Source organism: Danio rerio, chromosome 1, assembly GCF_052040795.2.
Source record: "Danio rerio strain M-AB ecotype USA chromosome 1, GRCz13ab, whole genome shotgun sequence".
NCBI classification, from domain to species: Eukaryota; Metazoa; Chordata; class Actinopteri; order Cypriniformes; family Danionidae; genus Danio; species Danio rerio.
This window is the reverse complement of record NC_141021.1, coordinates 25,676,861-25,697,804: the sequence shown is the minus strand read 5'-3', so window position 1 is coordinate 25,697,804 and position 20,944 is coordinate 25,676,861. Positions and strand designations below refer to the sequence as shown.

Genomic DNA, 20,944 nt, shown 5'->3' with positions numbered 1-20,944 from the left:
GTGAGAAAAATAAAGTAGAAAAAATGTGGTGATTCAGTTCTGTAATTATTATCTCAAATGTGTGACTGTGTGGCAGTCTTCAATATAAAACCAGTGTAGCATTCCGTGGCTGTGAGACTAAATGTTCTTCGTTGGTCTAGACCTTTAATTCTGTGGCCCTGAGAGACTGTAGGCTAATATAGAGTCAACAAACTCAATGCACTGCCGACTCCCTGGAAACGACTCATAAGGGCCATGAAGCCACAATTTAAATATAATGAGATAGTGGGAACATTTATTGCAGTAATATTCAAAACCTCTGTATAAACTAATAATCTGTGAGTGTATGGTAAATTTTAACATTTACATTCAACATAACAATGTTATATGTTCTTTGTGAGTAATAATTTGACATATTATTCATCTATGCATCACAATATGAGTAACAGATTAAAACTCAAATTTAGTTCAATGGGAGAAAAATTCATCATTCTTTAAAGTCATAACAAGTGACAGATATTTTCTTTCATCCATTCAGTCATTTTCTTATCAACTTAGTCCCTTTATTAATTCGGGGTCACCACAGCGGAATGAACCGCCAACTTATCCAGCAAGGTTTACGCAGCGCATGCCCTTCCAGCCACAACCCATCTCTGGGAAACATCCACACAAACATGCACACTACGGACAATTTACCCTACCCAATTCACCTGTACCAAATGTCTTTGGACTGTGGGGGAAACCTGAGCAACTGGAGGAAACCCACACGAACACAGGGAGAACATGCAAACTCAATATTTTCTTTCAAATGTATCTAAATATAGAGAGAATAAGGTAGTTCTTTATCGTTTGATGCTGATGTTGCACTTAATGTGAGTTACAGTCAGGGAAGTTAATTAGAAGTCCAGCACACATAGTAGAAGTCTGATTTGTTTTCATCTTCTTTATTTGTAAACACATAAAAAAAACATTGATTATTTAAACTAGACTTTAATTAATAGCGTATACATATACTATTTACTGCATTTCTTTCTTCATAAAGAAGATTATTGAAATCATTGGAGATAGTATCTAGTTATGTCAGTCATACAGGTTGGAATGTGGGTGAATAAATTAGAACCAACATTTTTATTTAAGTTTCAGGAAAAAGAAATGTGGACATTTTTTGTTATGTTCCTGAAACCTTAAAATCAAACCATGGTCTTAGATTTTAGACGTTAATGAGCAATTTATATCTTTGATTGCTGGTTTTAAAGAACCTATTGGTTCCATGTTAAAAAAAAAAAGGATTTGTTTGAAAAATGTGTTTAGAAAAATTATACTTATAATCTGAGCTGTTTTTAAATTCATTTTATTAAAATAAAATAAATATATATAGCAATATTATTATTAAATATGTTCCCAAACTTTCCCAGTGTCCAAATGGAGTCCAAATGATTAGCCCTGGCTGCTTTAAACTTAAATTCCTTTAAAATATTGCCCAAGTGGCAACGCTGTGGCGCAGTAGGTACTGTAGTGCTGTCGCCTCACAGCAAAAAGGTTGCTGGTTCAAGCTGGGTCAGTTGGTGTTTCTGAAAGGAGTTTGCATGTTCTCCCTGCTTACGCGTGGGTTTCCTCCGGGTGCTCCAGTTTCCACCCCTAAAAGGGACTAAGCCAAAATGAAAATGAATGAATGAAAGTTACAAAACACAAAAATTTGATAATAACTTTTATCATCACACTGTAAAAAAGGAATGTTTCTCCTTTTGAGATTCCTAAATAAATATGCGCTTAATCAGGAAAGCAAAACTACATGAGATAAGAAGTCTTATGAGAAGGTGATCAAAATGAATTGAGTTAATTATTAAAACAAGAACAAATATTTGATAATGAACTAGAAAGTGAGCAGTGTTAGCAGTGGGTAGCACAATTGCCTCACAGCAAGAAGATCGCTGGTTTGAGCCTCGGCTGGGTCAGTTTGCATTTTTGTGTGCTGTTTGCATGCTCTCCCAGTGTTTGCATGGGTGAAAAGACATGTGGTATAGGTGAATTAAGTAAGCTAAATTGTCCATAGTGTATGTGTGAGAATGAAATTGTATGGGTGTTTTCCAGTGATGGGTTGCTGCTGGAAGGGCATCCACTGCATAAAAACATATGCTGGATAAGTAGTTAATTCCGCTGTGGTGGCCCCTGATTAATAAAGGGACTAAGCCACAAGAAAATGAAAACTTGTATTTATACCATAACTCAGATGGACATTTTTTTGTATTCTTTTAGCTTTTATTTTCTGCCTCAGGATCCACTAGCAAAAATCAAACAAACCCACACAATAGAACACAAACCAGATAATATACATTAAAAACAGCAAACAAATAGATCTTTTTTTTTTACTTTAATAACAGGTAAAAAAGTAATTGACAACATAGACTCTGGCAACAACATGTGTATCATATGAAGAAGCAAAAGTCTTCATTTTAAACAGAAATTAGATTTGAAGCCCCAGTTCTCCCTTCCTTAAGCTGAATTATTGACTGTTGAACCTCTTATGTAGTAATGCTACCTGCAGCCGTACTAGAGACTACTTTCACTTCCCCCAGGTCACTCTTACATAAAAAAACAAAAGACAAAGTAAAATAATGCTGTCTCTAAAACTTTGCTATATTCCTATCATTAGAGACACTCTGATCTTACGTCCTTCCAGGAAGGATTCACATTATTACAAAGTACATTTTCCATCACTAAACAAGCTGTCATCACATGCTCATGTTTACTAAATGGTGAACTGCATATTTATACTTGGCATTCGTCAACTTTTCAAAGAGCAGCCCTTGGACTATTCCATGCATAAATGCTTCCTTTGCTTTTTTATGATATGCTGAAACACTTTTTCCACCCTGGCTTACTGAGTACTTTCTTGTGAGGGGAAGTGAGATATGATCTAGCCTCGATATTAAATTATAATGTTGTTGCAAATGCATAAAACTGCCTCATTTATTGTGAATAGGATGTAAGACCTTTTAAGCCTCTCAGAAACCCTGGTATATATGGAACACTGCAAAAAATGCTTTTCTTATTTAAATTTTTTGTCTTGTTTCTAGTCCAAAATATCTAAAAATTCTTATATCAAGAAGCATTTTCTAGGCAAGCAAAACATATTGTCTTGTTTTCATAAGTAATATGCTAATATTAAGTGAGTTTTTCCTTAAAACAAGCAAAATAATCTGCCAATGTGGTGAGCAAAATAATCTTTTTTTTTTCCTTTTGACATAAGATTATTTTGCTTACCCCATTGCCAGATTATTTAACTTGTTTTAAGGAAAAACTAACTTAATTTTGGCATATTATATCTAAAAATAAGACAGTATGTTTTGCTTGTCTAGAAAATTCTGCTTGATTTAAGAGTTTTTAGATATTTGGACAAGAAACAAGACACAAAATCTAAGTAAGAAAAGTATTTTTAGCAGTGAATAAAGCTTTAGATTTTCTGATTTCCAAAATGAAGCATCATACTTTTGCCATGTTCTAGATTTGCAATTGTTTGACCTGACTAGTGAAGTGCAAATATAATAATTGTTTGTGTTTTCTGTTTGCTTTTTATTCACAGTATACAATATTATTAGATGAATGATCGATCAATTTTGATGCACGTCACCCTTTATGGTGAATATGCTGCAGCTGGACTTACTGTTCTGTCCTGCAGATGTCTCTGTGATCCTTACAGTGTGCACTAAAGCAGCACCATAACAGCGCGCGCTTGAAACGAGATCTTCAGGATGAAGTGTCATTCTGTCCCTACAGGTTTTTAAGTGTAGTCTGTACCTGACACACCTGAGCCCTCCCTTCGCTGCTCTCGCAGCACACTGCGCATGCGCGGATCTCTCTCACGCAGCTCCACTGTCATGGCGGAGACCGAGCGGAGTAGGAGCTGATTCAGGAAGAGATGGCGCTGTAAAGTGGGTTACCGCTCAAACTTCACGTCAACACTTCTCACAGGGACCAAGAGGATTGCCTTCTCTTTGCAGGGACACCCGAGGGCCGATGCCGGAGATCCGTTGCCTTATATTTTATAGTTTTCTGCGTCTTGTTCTTATCGGTCGTCTACCTGCGCGGAATCTCTTCAGCACCGCTATTTCCTGTTTGACAAACACTCGCAAAAACTTCAATGACGTTACCGTTTAACGGCTTTTCTTTATTAGGTCAGCGGAGATTGACAAGCATTTGGATTCTTATCTGAACTCGTGTCAGCGTGGTTTCGTCCTGCTTTTTTTCAAGTTTAGATCTGTTCTCCCTCTCTACACAAGAATAATTCCTGTCTTTCAGGTGTAGTGACATCAGCCAACAACTTCAGGCGAAAACGCAAGAAACTACAGGACAAACCGGCCGTTAATGGGGACCGGGATTTGTTTTCCCCCGCTGTTAGTTTAACGAGCCACATTTTCCATATAGTATCCCATAGGTTTAACTAGGCGGCAGGGTCAAACAGGTGTCCCACCTGTTCCCCTCTCACCTGACTCCGCCATGGCGAGCGCGGGTGACAGCGCCGTCCAGATCCCCATTAGAGGAATCCGCATGAAATTCGCCGTGCTGGCCGGACTCCTGGAGGCTGGTGAAGTCTCCAATCGGGACACCGTGGAGACGATCTTCAATCTGGTAAGCTGATTAAAACCTTTAAATAGATATCTAACGACAGCGTGGCTGGACAAGACCAAATGTTTTGATTCAATTCATGACCCCTAGGCAGACTTTTGGGTTGTAAATGAACTATAGCAAGTGTGCTATGTGGTTTAATGTTTCAAATTTCGCTGCTTGGCTTACATCTCCCAAGGTGCTTCCCCCCTCTCTATGTCCTTGATCACTAACGTCAGGCTGCTGCAAAGGGACTGAACCTATAAACTGGCATGCAATTCAAAGTGGCTTGAAGCACCTGAATTGTAAATGGATGTGAATGTTGAGAAGTTTAAAGAAATTATGTACATCACACTCAAGATTAGGAGGCTTTTAGGAAGTTGTTATTCTGGTCAATTTTCTGTTGTACACGGTTATGCATTATGCATATCTCTTAATCAAATTTTAATTTTGTGTTATGTTCTGCCTTTTACAATTAAAACGACAAAGCCTTGTTTATAACTAAGCATTAAATTTTTTTTCACACTTCAAATAGTTAATTTGAATATTTAATTTGAAATGGTTGATTTGAATATTTAACCCTGGGTCATTCTAAACCACATGTAGTCCGATTCCTGGACATCTTTCTTCACATTTCACACTGCTCATAATATACCCAAGGTTAACAATTAATCCCGTGTGTACACAGTTTCGCACTGTAAATTTATAAACTCAGGGTTAATGTTTTTATTTGTTGTTTCAGTGTCATTGGGAAACTTCCCTTCAAATGTTAAATGACACTGTGCTTTCATTATTGTTCAAAGGATGTAAAAATGTTGGCTTTCAGTTGCTGAGCATCTGGCTGTAGCATAGTAACATGCACTTGGGTTTTACTCTAATGGAGGGTTAACAACACAACGATAGTATTAGTTCACCTAAATAAATTGAAAACTCTGCAATCATTTTATTATCCTCTATGAGTTTATTTCTTATGTTAAACACCAATGAAGATATTCTGAAGAATGTTGGGAACAGCAGAACAGCAGCTGTTGACTTCTATAGTGTCTTTTGTTCATACTATGAATGTCAATGGCTGTATTCTTTATAATATCTTGTTTTGTGTTCAATGGTAGAAGTAAATTGCAAACACAAACATTTAGAAGCTTAAGTGTTCTACACTGTGAGGAAATGTTCATTTTAGGGTGAACTACCTCTTTCACCCTGCTCCAGGGTATATGGTTTCATAGCCCCTGGTAAAAAGGTGTTTCTAATCCTGCTTCTTAGTTACAAGTGTTAAACTTAGCTTTTGTTCTGGCTATTATACTTTACTGGATTAAAGAGACATCTTTGTACTTTATTTACCCAACAAGTGTTAATAGTAATAGCTAATACCCAGTTCTTCCAACAGATGTGTGGAGATATTTGTAAAATGTTTATTTGAAAAGTATTTATTTTTGGACAGTGTGTTGTGCTCCATTAGTTTCTATTGTGTTTAGGTATGTGGTGGGGGGTTTTAAGGTCGATCAACCTGTTTATGCAAAAAGCTTGTTTTAGATTGTTTCATCCCTGTACCTGTCATTGCAGACAGTCATTATGTGAAGCTGTTATCATTAATCCACGATAAAGGATTACAGAGTGTGAGGGAGCTGCTTGATTTTTCAGCATGACCTAATGTTCACCCTCCTTGAAATTATGTCAGGTCTTGCAGCTTTCCATAGAATATGTGCGCTACAAAAGCAAATGCGAAGAATGTCTCCCATAAATTTGTTTGGCGGTCAGGGTTCACAGATCACTTCAGCACAACATGATGTAATAATAGCAGCTCTTTTCATTTGACTAGCCACAGACACGAGGAAGTCAGTTAGCTCTTTCTGGAAATTGTACACTTTTCTTTTCCTCCACCCACACCCACAAGTGAGTTGAAAGCCCCTGTTCTACATTAGATGAGTTTCAAGCATGATTGAGGGCCTGTATGTGACCCACATTGTAGCTAGAGAGATTTTGCTTGGCATGTGTTGTGAAATGACATTGAGGAATGAATGAATGATTTCTATAAGGAAGTGACATGCTGCACCAGTGTGCTCTACTCTGTGCCTGATGAAACGCACAAGTCATCACAGATGACATGCAGGCCACGTGCACAAATTTGTTGCTCTAATTGTGCCTTGTTATGTTTAAATACAGCACATTTAAAAGGGCAAGTTAACCTATAGCACAGAAATTCAAATTCTGCCATCATTTATACACCTTTATGCTGTTTCAAATCTGCAAGAGCATGTGGTGTATTTGAAAAGGTATGTGAAAAGAACAAATAAAACACTCTAAATCTTAATGAAAGATTTATGTTTGGGGTCTTCTAAGGTGAATTGCTACTGTAGGTTCGTGTAAGGAACAGACTGGCATTGCAACTGTGAACTCTTTGAGAATGACTTTAAAAGGAAACACTGTATCATGAAGCATCATCAAATTACCTTTTCATCTTTTGCAAATTGCTTGATTTTAAGACTTTTACTGCAGTCAAAACTTATAAATGATTTATTTAAATATAAAAAAGACTAGTTAACAAATTCTGCTGCTGTAAGTCAAGTCACCTTTATTTCTATTATGCTTTTTACTATGTAGCTTGTGTCACAGCTGCTTTACAAGGATTAACAAGAAAAGTTTAAAAAGTCAGATTGCAATATTACATTGGGGCAAATCTAACATATCAGGCAGGTGGCAGAATAGTCTGTAGTTTGGGCTGATTTATACTTCTGCGTCAAGCGTACACGTATGCTACGGCACAGCCTATGTGTTGACACATAGCCTTTCGTCGTGCATATCTCAAAAAATTTAACTATACGTCACACTGACCGTAGCACAAGCTCTGGGATTGGTCGGCTTGGTAGCGCTAACGAGTCTGGGTGGCACAGAGAGCCGTGCGAGAGGCGCGAGCCTGATGGAGCGATTGTTTACAAATGTGGAGTCCCATGAAGGAGCTCCGGAAGGAAAGTTTTGTTTTGTGTTTACCTCATAGTTGTTGCATGTCTGCCGGTTACTGCCTCAAAATGAGCGAGTTTGAGCCACTTGAACATTCAAGAAGCGTTCAGAAAAAACAAAACACCAGCAAAGAAACTCGACACAGACGAGCGTTTCGGAAATGTTAATGCAGACCGACAGAGACCGCGCGCAGAAGTATAAATGCACAGCTATGAGCGTTGCATGAGCTGTGGGTTATGCCGGTCACTTGACACAGAAGTATAAACCAGGCTTTAATAGGTTGTAATGCTGATAGGCAGTTTTGTGACATCACAGTTGTGTGTACGATTTAGGCATGGGCCAGTATAAGACTCTAACGGTATGATAACCTTGGATACAAATATAAAGGTTTCTCGGTATATTGGGTTTCCTGCTCTAAATATATTTAAAAATGTCTGGATAAAAAACTACAACTTTTTTCTTTTTGAACACAGTATATTTTATTTTGAGAAACATTTAAAATATTTCGGAGCAGTAAACATGTCAGGCTAAAGCTGCAAGATTTTGGCTAAAATGAGAATTGCTAATTTTTCTTTTTGCTCAAAATAAAGATCACTATTTTCTCACGATTCTGTATCTGTAAAATAAAGGTTAATATGAGTCTGCAATTATTATTGTTTTTTCTCAAAAACAATGAGATTATTATGTGTAGGTCTACTGGTTTCTATAAACAATTCTATTCTACCTATAATAATTCTGATGGTGAATTATTATGTTTAAGACATATGCTTGCAATCTGTCATTGACAACATTATTAGACCATTTTATTCACTGGTGACATTTGTCATTATTATATTCCCTCTTACATTATATTCCAGATTATATAGGCTAGAGTAGGAATACTGACACTGTAAACATTTATTTTCATGCACAACTCTGTGTTCGCTATGAAAGAAAAACATATCAAATGCTTATCATAATACCTCTTAAAATGTGATAAATTTAAATGATGTGCACGCTTTTGGTTTCTTTTTCACTGCTAAGTGCAGTTGGTCCCACTTTATATTAAGTGGCCTTAACTAATATGTACTTACACAGGAGTTAATAGTTTGTTACAATGTACTTATTGTGTAAATACATGTATTTACTGTGTACTTATGTTGGATTAAATACATGTATGTAATTCAATCTGTAATTAACTTTTGTAATTACATTTGTAAATACACTGTTGACCATCCCTTACACCTTAACCCACCCTTAAACCTACCCACACCACCAAACCTGTTCATACCCCAACCTCTATCCCAACTCAAAAGCACCACAAGTGTTCTCAAATACATTATAAACACAGTAAGTACACTGTATTAATTTTTTGATGCAAGTACATAGTAGTTAAGGACACTTAATATAAAGTGGGACCGTGCAGTTCATACTTCACGCTCTGCTCTCAAAAGATTACTCTGTGTCACAAACTGAATATTATTTACAACTTTATTACCTGTTACTCACAGCCTATGCAGGTTCTGTTCATGCGCGTGTGCGTCTACATTAAGTAGGGCCCTCTCTGTGGTAACAGCTCACGGTCAGCCGCTCAAGTTATGTGTGATTTTCCCGGCCGCGAATGCATAATTATTTAAAGACAAAAATGACATTTTTGGGTGATTTATACTTTACAAATACAGCATGTGACTCTTTCAACATCGTTTGGAGGTGTCCATGTCGCTGAGCAACGGATGTGAAAAATGGGAAAAGACTCGTGCAGCCACCTTTGCTCTTCCCCTGAACTTGAAAATATGATTGGCAGAATCGTAGAAATGCTGTTTTAAGATCAGATAGGGGGTCGAATCAAGATCACAATCTTTTTTCGATTAATCGTGCAGCTCTATGTCAGGCTAAATAATTCAAAGGAATCAATGACTTCTGCCATCTTCATTATTTTCAACACTGATTTCTTCACAATTTAAAATGACTTTTCTGCTGGAGATACTGTTGGTAAAAACTAAAGGTAAATAAAATACCTTACATATACCATAGCAAAGTTGGCGGTTTTAAAACTTTGACTTTTTCAAACTGCAGTATACCTTGAAAACGGCTATTGTTCCATGACTAGATTGCAACATGACATTGACCATCCATGTTTATTTCATGATTTATTTTTTATTTTTTGCAAAGTCTGATTGATACAGATTTTAAAAGTTCAGTGTCACATTTTAGTGTTTCACAACTTGCATGAAAACTGCTAGCATGTTTTGAGAGCACCATAGATCATCATCACTCATCATTTAACATTGAAGATCTTATATAGAGGGTCTCTTATCATTGCAGCCAAATGGAGAATTTCATTATAAAATTGGTGACATTTTGTCACAAACGCATTGTAGTGTTCATTTTCACTGTTCTGTTTGTTAAACATGATTAAAGTTACTTTGTCAAATCTAGAGCTTTGATTAATTTCCACTTTTAAAATGGTCTGGATGTATGGAAGCAAAACAATAGGTTGATTTTTAGATGTCCAGGACATACAGTAGATAGAAGCATTGTGAAATACAGCATTGCTTACACTTCAGTGATAGATTTGTCATAATGTCAAAGTGCATTATTTTGGTGTTAGTCACTTTAAATTTGCCCTGAGAAAGCGAGTAATTTTAAGAATTGAGTGCTGACTTACAAAATCATGCAGGAGGGCAATAAGTCCCTATAAATAAACTCTGTCCTCAACTGTATAAGAAAGTATGTCTTATAAGAGACTTAAGTTTCTACTGGGATTGATGAGTTGCTATTTTAAAACCCAGTAAAACAGTGCCACTTCAGCTTTTTATCATTGCTACTTTGCATGTTAGTCACCATATTTGTCTGCTTTGTTTGCATTTTGTTGAGTCTCAGACTCTGATCAGAGATTCCTACCTGAATAATCATTTTCAACAGGAAGAAGGTACAAAGAGAACAAGGCAGCGCTCTTGTTTTGACAATATATCATTTGTAAATCTGCTCGAGGTTTAATAAAGCATAAATTTGCCCTTGCCTCATTAAAACCCACTTATTCTTGTTCAAACACACTCTAGAAGCTCATTGAATCATCATCATCCTCTGTCTTTGTCAGTCTGTGGGGAAGGGTCTGGGCCTGGTTTGGTAGGACAGCACCTGGTATAACCGGAGGTGAGGGCTTAACATACAAGCATGTGACCTGCCCCTATTACCATGGATACTAGAACAGGTGACTGGCTTGCTCTCACCTGTCTGTATGGGTTGTGATTTGTAGTAGATAGCAGTGTCACTGTGTCTAAAAACCTCAATTAGTTTGAATTTGTTTCATAAATGCAAGCAAAGGTGGAATTATATTCAAATTCTAAAGGCAATTAAAGTAAATTGTACTATTGTCTTTAGCTCACAAGAGGACACAAGCATTTTTGTTTTATTGTTTAATAATTTCTGGACAGTTCTTTTTATTGCAAGTCAATTGGTCCGTTCTTATGCAATGTTTTTCTGTATTTGTATCTGAGAGCTAGCATTTTCTTTTCATTCTATTTTATAAATAACTCCCAATTTCGAGTTGTCTGGAATGCAGCATATATTAACTAAAACATATTGTGTCTGTTTCATCATCATGTTTCTATTGACATGATGACTTATTGACATACTGTACCAAAAATTTTAATGCAGGTTTTTGCATTTGAATGTGCCTTTTTAAATTAAATTAAATTAATATTCAAAATATATGTTTTGACGTTTCTAGTTGGAACCGAGACCCTATTTAATTGACATTCCCAATTCTTTAACCTCTACTGCACTGTCAGCACATTCCTAGCTTCCTAAAAAGTAGTATACTAGTGTTGTCAAAAGAAATACTGATTTCTTGGGCTGGGTGACTAATCAAAGGCGATATTCATGCACATTTTTGCAGTAAAACCAGCTCTGTAATCAACTGTAAATCTTCTGCTGACAGATCTAGGTGCGTTTGGTACACGGAACTTGGGGTGGGCGTAGGGTTGTAACAATATACCGGTATGGTTTACCACGATTTGAACGTGCACGATTATCATACCATGAACAATTGCATATCAACGGTTTTAACCCTTAAAGACAGAGACAGCCGCCCGCGGCTAAAAATAAGTATTGCTCTTAAATGTTTAATAACTTTTGATCCGCTGATCCGATTAATACCATACAAAGATTGGCATAAAGAAGAGAATTTCAGCTTTCCAGAGCTGTATCACATAACATTCGCGGACTTTCAGAGGCTCCGGAATCAGTGCGGTTACGTCATCAACATTTGAAAACGCTGATTTGACAAAGAAACGCTCGTCACTGTGTCTCCGGACAAATCAGACATGATACATTGATGCATTGTCCCTCCTCCATGCCCAGATTGGTTTAAACTCGCTATATCACAACCAATAAGCATAGGTTTCGCTTTTGTTTGTGGACCAAGCTTTTTGAACAACACGGAATGAGAGATAGGCATACATTTATGCGCGGCTAAATAAAACGCAAAAAAAAAAGTTTTGCATGAAATAATTCTCATACTAAGTACTTTTGCATGCACAGCAGCACAGAAACATGACAAAACAGTGACACAGCAAAGACGAACTGCTGCTCTTGCTGTTTTCAAAAGACGCAAATGAAGGTGCAGCTGTTTGTCTGCATTGCAGATAACCATATCCAAATCCATGCTGGCACATAGAACCTAAGGATGTTCCATATTGAATCTAGTTTCGTTATGTAACTATTTATAGTATAGTAAATATTTATATCTATTTTTTTACTGAGGATTTGCACCATGTTTATTTGGACTTTATTTGGACTTTGACACATTATTTATTATTTTCTTATTTTTATTTGTTCATTGTAGGTGGTGTTGTTTATAGTAACTAAAAATATATTATTTGGAAAAAGTCAAATTTGCTTCACTGTTCTATTATTTTGTAACATTTGTAACATACCGTATACCGCGAAACCGTGGTATTGTTTTAGACGATTATCATACCGTGAAAAATTCATACCGTTACAACCCTAGGTGGGCGGTACACCGGTGTCATAGTCATTACTGTTGTGACATTGCGCCACGACATGAATTTTCTAATACCGTCAATACCATAATAAATCAATTATTTGCACCCGAAATTTAAGCTTTGCGACCTCATAATATAATTGGGAGCATTTGTGCGACTGCATCTAATGGTTGTAGCGGGACCTGTTTTGATTTTTTTCTAAAAACGTGCTAAATCGCTCTTCCCTGCCACTATATTGGTTCATATTAGCTGTCAATCACTGGCTTTCCACTGTCAGATGACAGGGAGCTTTTGTGACTGCCGGGAATGCAAGCGGCTGAAGAGTGAAAAGTACACAGGTTTGCAAACCTCCCCTAGTTATAATAATAATAATAAAAGCGCAGATGAGAGCGATCATGACATGTGGTGAATATTGATCCGCCAGCTGAGACCAATCGAGTCTCGGAGAACTCGAGTTTTCAGAGAAAGCGCCCGAATCTCAATGCGTTGCATTCACTGCGTGTTCAGCGCAAATGTTCGCTAAATGTAGAATCTAATACTACTGTACACTTCATCGCTTAAGAAGCTCGCCTTTACTAAGTTTACACTGAAACTGTGGTTCATTACAAAAAGCGGTATTGCGCTGGTGGTCATCGCGAGAATCCTGCTCTGCCTGCTCATATATTGGGTCGGCTGACTCGCCTGCTTTATTCCACAAACACAGAAAAATGAAGATCAGCTCATAACGAGACTGAGCATTTAAAATGACACAAACCGAAAACAAAACCTTTAAAGAGTGATAGAAGTGAGACTTTTATTACTTTCTTTTGTCATTCTTTCTTGAGGTGTATATTATTTTGCTATTTAGTTACTGATGACTGTTTTGCAGCTTTCAGCATTAAATTGAATGATTTATTATCTTTAATTTTTTTGTAGCAGAAATATTATTTATTAAATTTATATGCATATAAAATCAATAGTTCAAAATAAATGTCTTACTGCAATGCTTCATTTTTGTTTGATGCAAACCATACATTTATTTTTCATAAGGTAACAGACTTTTTATAGCAGATCACTCGCATTCAAGCACATTCAAGGCAGCATGATAATGAGAAATGTAATTCATTGTTACAATTATTGTCATTTTCATCATCATTAATATTCTATAATTATTAGACATTCAGTTTGGAATTATTGCACACAAATATCAATGTCATCTCAGCATTAGATAGTTGTTTCTGTTTTTAGTTTATCCTAATTGATGTTGTTTTAAAATACAATAAATCCCTTAAAATACAATTTGCAATGGTGCTCATTCATTTTTGGTGGGTGCTCCCAATTTTTTTTCTGGTGCACCTAAATTCTTTTTGGTGTTCTTTTGGTTTTTTGCTAAATAAATATGTTGAATACTCTCCCATGTCGCTCTTTGATAAAGATATTAACTTTATTCACATACTAAAGAGACAGGACAGGCTATTCCTCCCAAAATGTACCAAAAAAAAAAAAGCTTATTATACCATGATATTATACCGTCACCATTTAAAAGATAAAAAAAATACCATGATAATAATTTTACAGTGTAGGTCATATCGCCCACCCCTAAAGGGAACCATAGTTCATTGACAAGCTACTCAAAATATCACTAGAAGATTTAATCCTTGTGATTGTGAAATCAATGAGAATCATTCTGTGATTACACGGCTGTTGCATCACTTTACAGTAATCAATGGATCTGTATTGCTGCTGATCTAAAGCATGTGAAAAAAGCACATTTAATATGTTTTTACTCCTGACTATAGAAGAGTGAAATATTAAATAGAAAAATTAAATTCATTTTTTAGTGAGATTCTGATGGTCTATTTCAGTTCAATGATGCTTAGCTAAAATGGTCCTGCTAGACACGGGAATTGACTAAATGCATTCCGAAAAAGGTAAATGGCATTAGCTATTTGTTCAATTGTTATTGAAAAAATAAAATAAATAAATAAATATATAAGGGCTGAAAAATATGTTTAAAAAAATATTATAAAAGAACAATACATTAAATTAATTTGATGTGCCAAGCAATTGTGTGCTGCATGTTGTTATGTTGTTTATTAAAATCTGACCAATCAGATAGGGCCTTTACTATCTTTATCTCCGCCTTTACAATAGGTTCTGTTAGGTGAACTTATAGCTGAAAACAAATACTAATGCTGGGAGACAGGAGAGGAAAATGCAACAGCTAATGTGAATCAGAATTATTACGCTGAGGTTTTTAGTAATTTGTGGTATTTTAAAGTCTAAATGTTTTTTTTTTTATTTAATTATCTCAGAAAAATATCTATTACCTTTTTATTTTAGTTTGATCACAACATAAATATATGTTTACATTGCTAGTAAAATTGTGTTCTTTTAGGTTAGGTATAGTATATTATTGTAATAGGTGTAGTATATAGTATAAATATTGTTATCACAGCTCTCTACAACATACAATATTATATATACATTATATATTATATATATATGTATGTATGTATGTGTGTGTGTGTGTGTGTGTGTGTGTGTGTGTGTGTGTGTGTGTGTGTGTGTGTGTGTGTGTGTGTGTGTATGTATATATGTATATATATATATATATATATATATACATACATATATACATATATATATACATATACATATATATATATATATATATATATATATATATATATATATATATATATATATATACATACATATATACATATATACATATATACATACATATATACATATATACATATATACATACACACACACACACACACACACACACACACACACACATACATATATACAAAAATACATACATACACGCACACACACACAGTTGAAGTCAGAATTATTAGCCCCCTGTAGATTTTTATTTTTTAATGTTTCCCAAACGATGTTTAACAGAGCAAGGAAATTTTCACAGTATGTCTGATAATATTTTTTCTTCCGATGGAAGTCTTATTTGTTTTATTTTGACTAAAATAAAAGCAGTTTTAAATTTTTTTTAAACACCATTTTAGGGACAAAATTATTAGCTCCTTTAAGCTAACTTTTTTTCCGACAGTCTACAGAACAAACCTGCTAATAATTCTGACTCCAATTGTATATATATTCATTTGTTTATTTAGTATATATATATATATTTTTATATCACAATACAGAATACTGAAAGATTGGTGTTGTGACAACTCACCTTCTGCTTTCTCATATTGGATTAGATGGATTCATTTGTCTTTTGCGCCCTCTGTGCCTCATTTGTTTGCTTTATCTAAGAAGAACACATCCCTCTCTGTTTTCTAATGAATATTTTATCACTCCTCTCGGGTTTGGTTACCTCAGCAGATATAGAGAGGCAGAAGCTTGAAACTGAAACCACCCTCATCCGAATGTGGGGTGCTGGTAGGAGTAGTGCTTGCTTTTAAGGTTGCTGTAATGGTAAGGCTCCTCTAATGGGACTTGGATTAATGTAGCTGGCTTCACATCAGTGCAGGCTGTCTTTCTAGGCTGTGGTACTTAGATCGAGCTTGTTATGCTCCTTTTACTGTTAGGCTCTATATAGAGGGAATCTCACAACTTTGATAACATATTTTTTTCGCTGTTTCTTCCTCATGGGCTTTGTGGATGTAAAGGTTCTTGCTTTGGTGGGGTATCTGTAATGACATTCTGCAACACAGGGTGTCAGCTTTAAATAGAAACATCAATTTCAATACACATGCATAGACGTACATATGGTACATTTCGTCCTCACTAAGTATACCTGTATTGAGGAAGAGATAAAACATGTTTTGTTTCCTTTCTATGCTATGCACTATCAGCAGCCTTTAACAGAGTTGTGATGTATGCTTGAATATGTGTGTAATAAACCAAAGTGCATTCTGCATTCACATATGCTGAACATATAATAGTTTCATTCAGGCAGGTTCTTGTACTCGTCACAATTTTATAGCACTTTTGATCATTTTTAAATCCCAAATTTTATTTTGTATAGTTTATTTGATCATGCTTTCTGTATTATGAAAATCATATGATTCTATGTCAATGAGTTGCCTAAAGTCTGAGTTGCCTAATTCCTAAAGGTGCAGTATGTAAGATTGACACATAGTGGTCAATCTTGGAATTGCACTCCTAATTCAAAACACTTTTTCACTTGGCCCCTCCTCTGATGACTTCTCGCAAATCCAGGTTGCCAGATTGATGACACCAACAGGAGCAAGCACGCCTCTCTATTGAGCATACATGTGTCCTAACTACACATGATGGCACACAAGAAAGAATATTTTCCATGTTAAAAGGAGTTTTTGTCATCTAAAATTTCTTATTTTAGAAAGGATTTTATTTCTTGTGGTTGAACAACAGCATAAACCTTATGAACATGATCACCTCAGTTACTGATTATGTGCTTTCAGTGTTAAATGTGACATTTATTGCCATACAGAAAGCAGCAGGAGACAGTTTACCTCAGAACTGGTAAACTGGCATTGGGCAGGTTATTGAGACCAAAGCAAAGAGAAGGTATGACACGTAATGCACATTTTCAAAGGAGAATAACTGACATTAGTATTGTTTTTCAGATAAGCAAGTACGTAGCATATTTCTTAAATATCTGCAAACAAACATATAGTTTTTTTATTCTTTAGAATAGTCAAAAACTTAATATAGATAATCTGCCATTTTTTGTGTGATTATTTGATCATCAAAACAAGAAAAAAGCAAACATGCAAAAGTTTTCATAAATTATTTTATTATTTGTGGAAAGGATAAATGTATAATGCCTGGATTTATGAGTGAGTCCTTTAAGGAACTGTACACAGAAATAGTTATGCATGTCATGGTAATACAGTAAAAATACCTAAATGTGACCATTACTAAATGTTTTTCTCAATGTTACTAAATGCATCCACACAAAGCAGACTCCACCTGTACCCTTTGGTTTTAGTCTATCACAATTCATTTCAGTCATACAAAAGATTTTAGTGTGTTTTAAATCTTCCTACACCAACCTCATTGCTTTCAGTCAAAAAGAAAAAAGAAAGAAAAAAGTAGTACTAACGAAAACTTCCTGTAAAAGCATGTCTGGAGCTCTCTGAGTCTTCTGTGGCTGTGGAGGTGGATGGAGGTGTCAGCTTTCTGCTTGCCTTTCCAGTCTGTTCTTTTATATGGCCAACAGTGGATCAGATAGTGCAACCTTAAAGCTTCAGTCTCATTGTGTGCAGACAAACACAGCCTTGAGGACTGAGTGTCAATCAGCTGCTAGTGTTTTCCAATTGTCTGTTCTTACTTTAATGCACCATTGAGGAGCTTTTGCGGACATTGAGCACTAACCTTTCTTTTCTCAGCAGAATTGATTTCAATCACAGAGTTCCTTAACCTGCTGTCAGTGAAGTCAGTGTTACTTTAAAGCAAAAAAAAAAAAAAAAAAAACCTAAACAAAACAACAATAGTTATGTCTAAATTTCACAGTGTTTATTCTGTTTGTAGGATTTGGCATTTGCTGTAGCTTTTGCCAAATGCAAGCCTGTATATCTAAACTGTATGTACTGCTGTGGAATTATAACCTAACAGAAAAATAGCCTGTGGCAGTTACGTTTGGAGAAAAGAGTGGGGGAGAATCATATACTGTATGATATTGATATAAAATAAGTTTCAACTGATGGCTAGTGGTCCAAATATAGACTCTTAATAAATTTTTTATAGCAATTGATTATTTTTTAAATCACAGAATAGTTTGCTACATGTGTTTTTAGTGCATGTTAACACTGAGTTTTCAGCAAATGTATTATAGCAGCTGTACTCTTCAAAAATGCTGCTTTTTTGTTGTTTTGGGAAGTAATTTTTGCACTCCTCCAATCTTGCCCCAGATTTCAGATGAAAATTGTAGTATTACTATTAGGGGTGTAACGGATCACTGTTGATTCATGATTTGTATGGATCATAACCCACGGTTCGGAACACGCGTGGCCCGTGGATTAATACATTTTTTACTTGTAGATTAATCCTAAATTTGTAACTATCGCAGAAAAGTCACCTCTCGCGTCATTAAGATCACATGTATGAAAGCGTTTAGGCTTACCTGTAAAATATAATGATGACAGAAGAAGATGTGGTTGGTTATTTGTGATGTGGTGGATTTCTTAGGTGTTTTCTGTCACTAATTGTTTAGCCTGTATTAATGCATTCAGTGTAAGCTGCATGATTAATCATTAAAAGATCAGGGTCTCAACACCCACGCAACATAAATTATAAATGATGGTGATTTGCATATGTTTATTAATCCTAAGAGATTGAGTCTTTAGTATTTTGAGTTAGTTATGAAGTTACAAACAGTCAAATAACACAGAAGTACTGGGATAACAGTTTATACTTTATATAAAACCACTAATGTTTAGGGTAAAGATTAAAAATCACCATCATATTCATTTAACTTGATGCTCAAAAATGAAAATTGTAGGTAGTAATTACATTATTTAACCAATAGGTGACCAGCCATCAAATGTATGCCACTAAATAATTATAAAATGATCTGTCTAGCAATGAAACACAAACTTAAAATCACAGTTTCTAAGTTCTGTATGTTAAAACCAAAAGTTTTTTTGAAGTACTCTTTTTGTAATAAATGGAAAGCAAATTACATTTGTCCTCTCTTTTTGGCTGATCCAAAAAATGTTCTGATCCGTAACTAAAAACCATAATGTGATCCGAACCGTGAGATTTGTGATCTGTTACACCACTAGGGCTTCACAATCAATTGAAATAAAACCGCAATCACAAAACTGATGATTCTCAAAAACTGATTCTCAAAACTGATGATACTCAAAAAGTGTGATTGTTATGCACATCTTGTCAGGGAAGCATAGTTGTGCTGCAATATACAGTAGAGCTTACTGCGAACAGCTGTCATTACACTGAACATTCGTTCATTCATTTTTCTTCAACTCAGTCTCTATTTCAGAGATCACCACAGCAGAATGAACCGCCAACTATTTTAGTATATGTTTTATGCAGCGGATGCCCTTCCAGCCTTAACCCAATATTGGGAAACACCCATACACATTTATTCACACAAACACTCATACACTACGGCCAATTTAGTTTATTCAATTCACCTATATAGTGCATGTCTTGAGACTGTGGGTAAAACCGGAGCACCTAGAGGAAACCCACACCAACACTGGGAGAACATGCAAACTCCACACAGAAATGCCAACTGGCGACAGTAACCACTAAGGGTGACCAACAATTATCATCAATGTATTCATCGACCAATTTTGTGTAGCTTGTCTTTGAAACTTTGTGAGGTAGTTGTGGCAGGATGTGCTGGAGACCTACTGTTGATTTGCAAAACCAGCTTTATTGACAAAATGTGCACAGAATCGCATTTGATTAATCATGCAGCACTAATTATGACCACCTTTACAAAATATTGGAGTATGTCTTCAGACTCTGAATAAAGGTTTGCATTTTACAATGTTTTTTCCTTCAGTAAAACCAAATTTATTTGAAAATTCAACTGGTACCACTACCGGTTGCTGCCGGTACATTTGCTACTGATGAACCAAAGCAAAACAAATCTTAGATACTTGTTTCAGACATACTTGTCAGCTCCATTCAGAGGAAAACACGGCATTGTATGAGCCAGATTATTACTTCATTATGTATATTATTTATGTTTTATATAGGGTTGGGAATTTTCAACTGGAACTCCAACTCCAACTGGGAAATTCCAGTTCTGATTCTGCCTTATATTTTAAATTCAGCTTCTGGTTTTATTAAAAAAAAGTCAATACTAATAAAGTGTGTATATACGAGCTATTTAGATCATCTGCTAGCTGAAACCAAAAGTTAATTAGGCCAGAGATGGTAATGCCAATGTCGTGTTGTGTTTTCTGTAAACACAGTTGTTCCCCCTCGCTGTTTGTCACAGTAAGGAAGGATGTAGTGAGTTTCCTGTGCACACAAAATATAGCTCTAAATATTGGTGAAGAAGCAGACTGAGCCTGACTGTAAATCAAATACTCTTGTCACTGGCCAATGGCCTGGTAGACTAAATAGGACAAGATTTTCTTTATAAACTCCCTTTTTAGTAAACACACCAATGGTAACTGGTAATGAAGAGGTAGATAATTGTGAGAAGTCTCAAGAGAGTTAGTGTGTCTGGAATGTAAACTGTATTGGAAGGGATGAAATTGAGTGTTGAGGGGCTGTCATGAAAGGACGGCTTATACAGAATGAATGCTTTGTTCACCTGAGTGTGCCATAATATCCGGCTCCTGCTGGGGGCCTTTTGTGAAAAAACTGGACAAAATATGCAGTGAAATGTGGTTATATTTCAGTACTTATCCATGGGTTTTGGACCAAATGGAAGTGACATTAACAAATGTCTTTGACTTAGAAATGATCTCTTATACCAGTCTGTCATCTGT

General features: G+C 35.7%; 1 protein-coding gene across 7 annotated transcripts in view; it reads left to right on the top strand.

Annotated features, from left to right (window-relative positions):
- Positions 1 to 3,851: 3,851 nt before the first annotated feature.
- lrba (LPS-responsive vesicle trafficking, beach and anchor containing) overlaps positions 3,852 to 20,944 on the top strand; it is a 410,338-nt gene continuing 393,245 nt past the window's right edge. For all 7 annotated transcript variants that reach the window (XM_087237193.2, XM_087237191.2, XM_087237187.2 and 4 more), the window contains exon 1: positions 3,852 to 4,608. In XM_087237193.2, the coding sequence (XP_087093319.1) occupies positions 4,477 to 4,608 (132 nt within the window). In that variant the 5' untranslated portion in view covers positions 3,852 to 4,476. The remainder of the gene's footprint in view (positions 4,609 to 20,944) is intronic.